General features: G+C 59.3%; 2 protein-coding genes across 8 annotated transcripts; one reads left to right on the top strand and one right to left on the bottom strand.

Moving 5' to 3' along the window:
• Window positions 1-254: 254 nt before the first annotated feature.
• On the bottom strand, window positions 255-926 carry FAHD1 (fumarylacetoacetate hydrolase domain containing 1). Its single transcript, XM_063414587.1, has one exon. It carries the CDS (start codon window positions 924-926, stop codon window positions 255-257), a length of 672 nt encoding a protein of 223 aa, XP_063270657.1.
• Window positions 927-994: 68 nt separating this feature from the next.
• LOC134559633 (hydroxyacylglutathione hydrolase, mitochondrial) lies at window positions 995-10168 on the top strand. Of its 7 annotated transcripts, none has more exons than XM_063414576.1 (10): window positions 1016-1119; window positions 2747-2774; window positions 3985-4166; window positions 5008-5072; window positions 5919-6036; window positions 6615-6723; window positions 7511-7614; window positions 7988-8089; window positions 8325-8404; window positions 9079-10168. In XM_063414576.1, exons 3-10 carry the CDS (start codon window positions 4062-4064, stop codon window positions 9176-9178), a joined length of 783 nt encoding a protein of 260 aa, XP_063270646.1. In that variant the 5' UTR covers window positions 1016-1119; window positions 2747-2774; window positions 3985-4061; the 3' UTR covers window positions 9179-10168. The 7 variants fall into 7 exon arrangements, with proteins under 7 accessions (XP_063270644.1, XP_063270646.1, XP_063270645.1 ...); XM_063414573.1 differs by having other exon boundaries at window positions 1104-1220; XM_063414577.1 differs by lacking the exon at window positions 1016-1119 and adding an exon at window positions 1484-2331.
• Window positions 10169-10465: the final 297 nt, after the last annotated feature.

Raw genomic sequence — 10465 nt, 5'->3', positions numbered from 1 at the left:
AAGCACACACAGAAGGACAGGCAGCTCCATTCCCCCCCCCCCACCGCCAGTTCCCAGGTACGGTTTTGGAATTAAATTTTGGAATTTGGAGCTTCTGCTGCAGGCTGGGCTGGACTCCAGGTTTAAGCCTCCATGGTGATGGGGTTGTATCAGTCAAACACCTTTTGGGCCCGGGGTTCCGTGCCCGGGATGTGTGGCAGTCCCTTGGAAGTGTTCGTGTCCCGGTGTGCTGGTGCCAGCAGGCTCCGGCGGGATCAGAGTCCCCGTGTCTGCTGCGCCACCTTGAACCTCATGGACACCACGTCCCTGATCCCCGCCTCGATCTCATCGTCGGCCTCCACGGACCCCACTCCTTTGGGAGAGCCCGTGAGAATCAAGTCCCCTTCCTCCAGGGTGAATACGTGGCTGATGTAGCTGATCAGGTAAGGGATGGAGAAGATCATGGAGGAGGTGTCCCCCTCCTGCCTCAGCTTCCCGTTCACCTTCAGCCAGATCTGCAGCTTGTGCGGGTCTGGGATCTTCTCCTTGGGCACGAAGTCACTGACGGGGCAGGACGAGCCGAACCCTTTGGCCAAGGTCCAGGGCAGCCCCTTCTTTTTGCACTGCTCCTGGGTGTCGCGGGCCGTCATGTCCAGGCACAGGGCATAGCCCGCCACGTGTGCCATGGCCTCGGCCTCGGGCACGGCCCGGGCGCTCCGGCCGATCACCACCCCCAGCTCCACCTCGTGGTGCAGGTTCCGGCAGTAGTAGGGCCGCACGATGGGCGATCCCTCCCGCACGTAGGCCGAGGAGGGCTTGAGGAAGAAGAGCGGCTCTGCGGGCAGGGCGCTGCCCATCTCCTTGGCGTGCTCCGCGTAGTTGCGCCCCACGCACACGATGTTCCTGCCCCACTCCCAGAAGCGGGACAGCGGCCTGGAGCTGCCCATGGCCGCCCTTGCCGCGTCCTTGCCGGGCCCCGCACGGCGCTGCCGCTTCTCGTGCTCCTCCTCCGCGGGCTGAGCGGGCGGGCCGGGGGCCGGGCCGGGGCCGAGCGCCGGGCACGCAGCGCCGCCCCCGCGCACGCCGGGCCGGGCCGGGCCGTGCCGGCGCTGCCGCCGCCTCCCGGGGCGGACAGCCAAGGTAACCGGGCCGGGCGGGGCGCACGATGCTCCGCGGGGGCTGGCGGGCGCTCGGCACCGCCCTGGCAGCCGGGGCCGTCCTCGGGGCCGCTCTCCGGGCCGGTACGTGCGGCGGGTGCGGCCCGGCGGGGCCGCGGGCGGGCGGAGCGGGGCCGCGCTGGGGCTGCGGCTCCGGGCGTGCCGGGCTGTGCCGTGCCCGGGCCGTGAGTCAGCGCACAGCCCGGCACAGCCCGGGCACGGCACCACCTGCTCGGCTGCAGCCGGGGCCGGGCCGTGCCGAGCCCAGCGGGGAGGCCCCGCGGGGCTGCGGAGCGCCGGTCAGTGCTCGGGGAGGAGGATGGAGGGGCCGGGGCTGGGCTCGGTGGGTGACAGCCTGTACCGGTGATGGAACCAGCCCGCTCTGCCCCAGCTGTGCGTTCGCGTTTCGGGCCTAAATCCTGCACGCCGGTGCTGGGCTCTCTGGGAAGTCTGCGCCGGTGGTTTTGCATCACTCGGGTTTTAAGAGGTGGCCGTAGTGAGCGAGAATGGCTCGGATTCTCTGCCGGACGCGGCCGCAGCTGCGGTGCGGGAATGTCAGACCGGGCCAGGGCAGTCCCCGGGATCTGCGACTTCCACGCCGCCGGGAGCGGGAGCTGCCCTGGGCTCCGACCCATTTCTTGGAGCCACAAACTCGCTGGGTACCCAAAAAAATCCCTGCGTGCGGAGTGTAAAGCGTGAGCGTGGTTCTTGCGAGGCAGCACAGCGGCTGGGCGTGCAGGCATGTCTGAGTGACAGCCCTGCCTGAAACGGGAATTTTCCACTCTTTTATGTAATAAAGAGAGTAACCCCAAACGTTCTGGAGGAAGTGCAGCAGCAGCCTGGCTCTGAGGGAACCTGCCCGCTGTCAGTCCCGGCACGGAGGCGTTTCTGTGCTGACATTAACACTTCCAGCTGCAAAGCCTTTCCCCTTGGCCGCTCCAGCTGTGCTCGGAGCCCTTCCAGAGCCCCAGCGGGGGATTCAGAGCCGCTGTCCCGCTCCTCTGCTCCAGGCGTGCGGTCAGGAGGAGAATGAAGGCGTTAATTGTGGGGTTAATTGTGTGTGTGACAGCGATCTGAGTTAGTGCTGGGCAGGAGCCGGGGAGCTCCTCGGGCTGGGCAGGTCCGAGCAGTGCGGGAGAAGCTCCCAGCTCTGCTCCCGAGGTGCAGCTGAGCTGCAGATGGCAACTGCCAGCACGTGAGTGTCGTTCTTGGTGGATGTTTTCTCATTCCTTTGTTGAAATTACATGTTTGAAAACAGTTCCTTATGTGGTGCAGCTTGTTTGTTTGTTTGGGAAGAATTGCCAATTACACACTCAGAGAGGCTGTGGGATGCGGGCCAAGGTTAGAGATGGTTCATAGGAAAGAAGCATTTGGAGCATGTGAATAATTCCTTTGAGTTGAAGTTAAGGTTGGCTTGTTTTCTTCTGTTTGGTTGTGTTTTTGTTTCCTAGATGGTGTCTGGCCTGCAAACAAGCACCCAGTATTGATAACTCTTGTGGCTGACAGCATCCCAAAGTTCTCCCTGTTGGCAAGCAGTTGTTTGTTTTGGGGCTTTTTATTTTCCCCATCAAAGAATAGTAAGGGCTTTTCTTGTGTTCTTTTTTTGAAAGGAGTCTTCTCCAGAGGAACACTCTGCAGGTAGGGACGCTTCTCCCACTTCTGTAAATACCCAGTGCATGCCTGTTCTGTTGTGCCTTGAGTTTTTTGGGGTTTTTTTGAGCACTGTGTTTAATTTCACTGGTTTCCCTTCCCTTATGAGCAGGGATGGTGGAGGTAGAAGGAGAAGAAGCTGTGGGCAGGATGGTTGTGCCAGAGGGCCCTGACAGCTGTGGGCTGGGCTGGCAGATGTGCAGGACTGTGGGGCTCCTGCAGAGCTGCTCCTATCAGGGCCGGGCAGGCTGGGGTGCCTGGGGACAGTGGGACAGGGTGATCACCATCTCCCTGTGCCACAGAGGGAGCTGGCCAAGCAGGAAAGTCAGGAGCTTTTGGGAGAGTCAGTGGTGCAGAATAAAATGGGTCTGAGGCAGCACAGGCACCTCTGGGGGTGTGCAAACGCCTTTCGGGTGCTCAGACAGCAATTCCTGACCTGCAGGGACCTCATTCCCTGCGAGTGTCTGAGCTCTGGTCTGAGCTGCAGGGCCCCAGCACTGCCAGACCTCGTTCCCTTTGCTCCCCTCCCTTTATTTGGGTGCTCAAACCTCCTAGGGTTGGTTATTTCTTAAAGAGCCGTGTGCCCGTGCACCGAGCCCAGGTTATTTGCATCTGGAGTTTGCTTCTTGGATCTGATTAAACATTGAACCAAAAGCAAACATGGAAGCACTGGTGTTGCATCAGGGCAGGCATGAGCAAGAGCTCTGTGTGTGCCTCTTACCTGGCCAGGTGGGGAGCCTTGGAGAGCCTGGCTTCCCTCCCTGTGCTCTGCAGGATGACATTTCCCTTTCCCCCAGTAACAAACCAGAAATTTCTGTCAGAGCAGTCTGTGTATTCCTGTATTTCTCCTTTTTTTTTTGCGCTCCTTCCTTTTATGTTTTTTGGCTCCAGCGTGCCCTTTGTGCCTTTTTTGCAAAGTCACTGTCCCAGGCTGACCCTTGACCAGCTCCATTCTGCTTTCCTGCCCCTCGGAATCTCCTCTTTGATGCAAGTACAGAGTTTTCCCTGCATGGAAAGTAAAGTGTCCTGTCCTTCTCGGGGCAGCTGTGGAGCACCTTGAGGGGCACAAGGTTCTGTCCCGTGGTGGCCTCACTCCTCGTGTCCGAGGGAGGCAGGCTGGGCTGTCCTGTGAGCTGCCATGCCCTGTCCCTCCTGTCCCCCTCCCAGGGCTGAGCTTGGGCTCTTTTTGGGTGCCCAGGTCCAGCACAGCTGCGAGCTAAATTCCTGCACACGGAGCACGAGCTGAGGGAGCCCAAGACAGTGAGCCAGGCCGACATGAAGGTGGAAATCCTGCCCGCCCTCACTGACAACTACATGTACCTGCTCATCGACCAGGACACCAGGGAGGCTGCCATAGTGGACCCTGTGCAGCCCCAGAAGGTAATGCTGCCTTGGCTCTGGGATGTCCTTCCATGCTGCATCCAGGGGGGAACGAGGCACACGCTGCCTCGGGTGTGGGGGAGAGGCAGGAAAGGCTGGCTGTGCACAGGGACAGGCAGGGCTCACCCCAGGGACTGCTGTGTCCCTCATTCCAGGGGTTGCTGTGTCCCTCATTCACCCCAGGGACTGCTGTGTCCCTCATTCCCCACAGGGACTGCTGTGTCCCTCATTCCAGGGGTTGCTGTGTCCCTCACTCACCCCAGGAATTGCTGTGTCCCTCACTCACCCCAGGAATTGCTGTGTCCCTCACTCACCCCAGGAATTGCTGTGTCCTTCACTCACCCCAGGGGTTGCTGGGTCCTTCACTCACCCCAGGAATTGCTGTGTCCCTCACTCCAGGGACTGCTGTGTCCCTCATTCCAGGGGTTGCTGTGTCCCTCACTCACCCCAGGAATTGCTGTGTCCCTCACTCACCCCAGGGATTGCTGTGTCCTTCACTCACCCCAGGGGTTGCTGGGTCCTTCACTCACTCCAGGGACTGCTGTGTCCCTCACTCCAGGGACTGCTGTGTCCCTCATTCCAGGGGTTGCTGTGTCCCTCACTCACTCCAGGGATTATTAACCTGGTTTGGGATTTTGGCCTTAATCTGATGTAGGGCACAAAAGAGGAAGCGGGGCTTGGGGCTTGGTCAGAGACCCCGTGTGCTGCCCTGTACCTCCAGCCTGGGTGGGGATGAGCTCCCTGGTGTGGCTCTCTGTCCTCATGCCCAGGTGACACCAGGGGTGCTGCCAGCTCCTTCCATGGCAGGTGTGACTCTCCCTCCTTCTGTGCCATCCTGCAGGTCCTGGATGCTGTCAAGAAGCACGGCGTGAAGCTGACCACAGTCCTGACCACCCACCACCACTGGTAACCGCCCTGTCCCGGGTCCCTCAGCCAGCACAGCCAGGGGCTGCTGCTCTCCTGGGTCAGGGCCACCTCTGAGCAGCAGCTGGGGCTTGAGGAGGAGGAGCAGACCTGGTTCCTTCGGCCTTGCTCTGACCAGATGCCTTGTGCACACCACGAGCTGTGTGTCAGTGCCTCTCACCTTTAAAATCCTGATTTTCCACCACAAGCTGTGTGTCAGTGCCTCTCACCTTTAAAATCCTGGTTTTTCCAGGGAGCCAGTGCAGTGTCTGGGCGTGGAGGCAGCTGCGGGGTGTGGGAGGAAGCACATTTGTGCTGAGGTGCCAGGGCAGGCCCGTGAGGCGTCCTGCAGTCAGCATTGTGGGTGGATCCAGGTGCAAATCAGCACTGCCAGGAGTGTAAAATGAATGTTTTGCTGTAGGAACCTGTCCTTGGGTCAGAGTGGAGCCACCTCTGTGGCTGGAGAGTGAAGCAATCAGCCCTGAGCTGGACAAACCAGCAGCACAGCAGGTGCTGAGCCATGGGGTGTCTGTGTGCCTGCTCCCTGTGTTTTGGGCATGCTGGATTGCACATCTTCCCCTCAGCCCATCCTCTCCCTGCCCCAGTTAGTGCAGAGTTACTGGGAGCCCCTGAGGCTGCTGTTTCCCAGCTGGGGATGTCAGGGATTGATTCCCCCCTCACTGCCCTAATTACTGGAGGAATGAGCTCCACTCGTGTTGTCCCTGGATATGAGGAGTGACAGATCCTGGGACAGGTGTGGATCAGAAATGATCACCTGGAGCTCAGCACTGCACAGGGACCATAAATCTGTGTTCATTCCTCCCCAAATCCCGTTTTTCCCCCTCGCAGGGACCATGCTGGAGGCAACGAGAAGCTGGTGAAGATGGAGCCGGGGCTGCGCGTGTTCGGGGGGGACGGCAGGGTGGGGGCCCTGACGCAGAGAGTGTCCCACCTGACAGCCCTGAAGGTAAAGGGGGGCCTGGGGGCTCTGGGGGTCCCCTCTCGCTGTCACAGCTGCACAGGTGTGTTCCCACCTGAGCGGGGCAGCCCTGGCACCTTGGAGTGCCCCTGGCATGTGCGGGGTGGTTTCAGTGCAGCCTTCTCCCTTTGGCAGCCTTTGGCAGGGTGGCAGATGAGGCTGTGGCTAACCCTGCCCTTCTCCTCAGTGTCCTCTAAGGTCCCAACCATCCGCTTCTCCCCTTCAGCTCTGTTTTTGTTTGGAGCTTTTTTCACGCTCCACTGGCTTTGTTCAGGATTCTCTGTTGGCTCTGGATCTGTTGGCTCTTGCTGCCAGGCAGGCTTTGAGTCCCTGTGCATGGAAGTGAAAGGATCTGGCAGTTCCCTTTGTCAGGACACCTGCCTGGAGGAAGCAGCTCCCTGCCTCAGACCTCCCTCCCTGGGCTCTCCCAGGAGCAGAGCTGCTGCTGCCTGGCCAGGCTGGGGCAGGTTTGGCACCCCCAGGGCACTGAGAGTAGCAGATCTTTTCTAACTGTGCAATTGCCAGCAAACAGCAGCCTCAGCTGTAGTGTTCTGCCTTCTTCCCAGGTGGGATCTCTGAGTGTGAAATGCCTCAGTACGCCGTGTCACACCTCGGGACACATCTGTTATTATGTGACTAAGCCAAATAGCTCCGAGCCACCTGCAGTTTTTACAGGTGAGGAGTTGGGAGGTTCCCTTGCCCAGAATAGAAACTCCCCCTCTGCCTGGGTGCCTCTGGCTCTGGATGTGCCTCCGTCCCTTCCTGCCAGGGCAGCTGCTCAACATCCACGTCCTGCGCCTCTTTCCAAGCAGGAATTGTAGGTGGAGCAGGGGAAACCCCTCTGGATTTGTAAGCAGGGGCTGCACACCCTGCAGGCAACATCGAGAGCGAGCCCTGGATGAGTCCTACATCCAGCTTTTTTCTTTTTTTCTTGGAAAAAAGAGCTGTTGGTTTCCTGTCTCGGGCCAAACGGGCTGATCCCAAACCCTGATGCTTTTCCATCTATCTGTGCTCACGTCTGGCAGCAGAGAGAGGAGAGAATAGGGGAGTCAGAGAGGGCTGGTGCTCCACTGGGCCTGGATTCTGGTCTGGGGAGAAGGATTCCCCTTCCCTGGGGCTGTGCCTCATCCCTGTGCTCTCCAGAGCTCCTGCACGGAAGAGAAAGAGGCTTCAACAAGATTTTAGGGAGCACTGCAGAGAAAACAGAGGCGACTCATCCTTGTTGAGTTTCACAGCAAAGAGCAAGAGTTCCTTGTCCCCTCCAGGAGGGGCAGGAGGGGACAGGGGCTGCCCACAGGCAGGAGGTGCTGGCAGGGTGTGCCTGGCAAGGCTCAGGAGCTACCAGCAGTGTTTGTGTGGCACAGCCTGGCTGTCCCCATGCTGCTGCTGTGCTGGGGACAGGGCTGAGCCCTGGGCTGGCCGTGGGGAGCTGCTGTGGGGCTGACACCGTGTCCCCCCACAGGTGACACCCTGTTCGTGGCTGGCTGCGGGAAGTTCTTCGAGGGCACCCCCGAGGAGATGTACAAGGCCCTGATCGAGATTTTGGGCAGCCTGGACCCCAGAACGGTACAAACCTCTCCTTTGGGGTGGGGGAGCCGGCCCAGAGCACCCACAGATCAGGGAAACCCCCTCAGAGCGCTGCTCAGAGGGAGACTCCCACGTTTGCAAGGAATGAATGCTGACAGCAATTCTGTGGTGCTGGAGAGCTGCAGGGATTTGCCTGCCCCAAATGTGTTTGTGCTTTGTGGGGAAAGAGCAGGGGCATGGGGCACTTCCATCTGTCAAAGTGGCAGCTTGTCCTGCTGCTCAGTGCCAGCACTCTTGCCTGTCTCCAGTGGGGCTGTTGGGTTGAGTGTGTTGTTCTGCTGTGCTGGTGGCACCTGGCAGTCCCCCTTGGTGCCTGTGGAGTCCCCGGTGTCACTGTCCCTCCCTCTTGCAGAGAGTTTACTGTGGCCACGAGTACACCATCAACAACCTCAAGTTTGCTCGGCACGTGGAACCCAGCAACCCCAGCATCCAGGAGAAGCTGGCCTGGGCCAAGGTGAGCTGCTCCTCCTTCCCTGGACACACAGCCTGGCTGGGGAGGTGGAGGAGAGGAGAAGATGCTGGGGGGAGGCAGGGGGAGTTGTGTTCCAGGGGAGCAGGGTTTGGCTGTGCCCACAGCCACAGTTTGCTGGCTGGGGGAGGCATTCCCTGCCTGGAAGCTCCGTGTTCTGTCCAGGACACTCCCTGTTCCCCAGGAGTGCTGGTGGAGCAGCCCTGTCCCCTCATTGCAGGCCCAGTACGACAGTGGGGAGCCCACCATCCCCTCCACCATCGCCGAGGAGTTCACCTACAACCCCTTCATGAGAGTCAGGTAGGGACGGGCTCTGCTCCAGGAACAGGGACAGGAGGGGAGGGAACGGCCCCAGGCTGGGCCAGGGGAGGGCAGGGGGGATATTTGGAAGAATTTCCTCCTGGAAATGCTGCCCAGCCCTGGGCAGGGCTGGAGTCCCCATCCCCATGGATGTGGCACTTGGGGACAGGAGTCAGTGGTGGCTTTGGCTTTTGGGGGAATGGTTGGGCTCTACCTCAGAGGACTTCTCCAACCTCAACAATTCCACGTAGGGGCCACAGTCAGCCCTGCCCCAGCGCTGGTGTGTGGCTGGGAAAGCTCAGCCCAGCCCTGCTGCTGGGAGGCTGTGGGAAGGAGGAGGTGTCCCAGTGGGAATTGCTCTTCTGCCTCCCACATCCCTGCTTGGATGCCCCCAAGGCTCTCACTGGCTGTCCTGGCAGAAAGTTCCTGCATTTGGGGCTTGTGCTGAGCATCATTCCCTGCCTCAGGAGACACAACAGGCTTTGTTGAGTCCTGTTCCTTCTGCTGGGGCACAAAAGTGCATTTTCCTCCTGCCCCTGAGCCTTCGGACCAGGCCTGCTGAGCTGTGCCAAAGCCCAGTCTCTGATGCTGAAGTGCAGCCTGGAAAGCTGATCCTGCTGCCTCCAGAGCTGGGATCCATCCTGAATTCCATCCCTGCTCTTCCCTCCTGGCAGGGAGAAATCAGTGCAGGACCACGCCGGGGAGAGCGACCCTGTCCGGGCCATGGGGGCCATCAGGAAAGAGAAGGACAACTTCCGAGTGCCCAAGGACTGAGCACTGCCTGCGTCCCTCTAATGTCACTGCAGGTGTCACTCAGACCATTCACATGTTGTAGGAGTCAAATCTTCTGTTGTGGTTGAGATGAGTTTTATTTAGGGGTTTTTTTGTTTCGTTTTAATTAAGGAAAAAAAAAAGCACTTTGCCCTCGTTGAGATGTTCTAGAGCATATTTATATTGTGATGAAGAATGTTTATCCTCCTCTTGCTGTCTCTCAAGCTGCCACGTGCCACCTGCAGATCTTTGTGTTGGTGTGAGACTGGAGCTGGGCAGGATCAGCCTGCAGGTTTAGGAAGAAGCTCCTGGTACTTTTGTGGGAGCCCGATGTGGATGCAGAGGGTGGGACTGAGATGTCTTTGTTTGATGCAGAGACCAAATGCAGGAGCTGAAGATTTCAACTTTCCTTCCACGCTGCTGCTTCAACATTCTGGGTGTCGCTTCTGGCTGCACTAAACCCCTTCCAGGGGCAGAGCAGCCCTGCCAGAGCTGCTCCAGAGCTGCTCCAGGGCATCCCTGTGGGCTGCTCTGCCCCTGGGGGGGCTCGTGGGGCCACCCAGCTTCTCTCTTGTCCCTGGCATTGCTCTGCTTGCACCCTTGGAGTCCCGAGCCTGTTTGCATGAGCCTGCTGTTCCCTATGCCCTGTGTGTGCCCTGTGCCAGCCCCAGACCCGCAGGGATGTGTCTGGTGGCTCAGAATGCAGGGACAGCCACTCCTGGGCAGTGACTGTCCCCTGGGCCGTGGTGGCAGCCCTGGGGCCTGTGGGTGACAGCAGCTGAGCAGTTGTTACCTGGCCCCAGGTGAGCAGGGCTGTGGGGTGGCACCAGGTGTGGATTTGCTTTAAAATGCTGAATTTTCTGTAGTTCAGAAAGAGGAGTGGTGCCTAAAGCTGTGGTGTCTCCTGGAGCGCTGTGCTGCCACACCAGAGTGTGACTGTACTGAGGGCTGGGCAGAGGGGAAATAAATAACAGCTGGAAAAAGGTTCTTAAACTCACAGATTCATTGATTTATTTGGTTTGGATTGAAGATTGAAGTCAACCACCTGGACGTGTCTTTCTGCCCAATCCTGGGGTGAGTGGGTGACATTTTGGGGAACCCAGGGCTTTAGTGGCAGCTAAAGTGTTTTTGTGAATGAACAGAGAGGGTTCAGCGCTGGCTCTGCTGCCTGTGAGTGCCATTCCCTCCTCACCAGTGGCATTTGTGCCCACCAGGACAAGAAGGACACGAAGGGGCTGGAGTGTGTCCAGGGAAGAAGGGGCTGGGAAGGGGCTGGAGAATTCCTGAGGG

The sequence above is a fragment of the Prinia subflava genome, chromosome 17 (assembly GCF_021018805.1).
Source record: "Prinia subflava isolate CZ2003 ecotype Zambia chromosome 17, Cam_Psub_1.2, whole genome shotgun sequence".
Taxonomy (NCBI): domain Eukaryota; kingdom Metazoa; phylum Chordata; class Aves; order Passeriformes; family Cisticolidae; genus Prinia; species Prinia subflava.
Note: the sequence above shows the minus strand (reverse complement) of the source record. Positions and strands in the feature narration are given on the sequence as shown.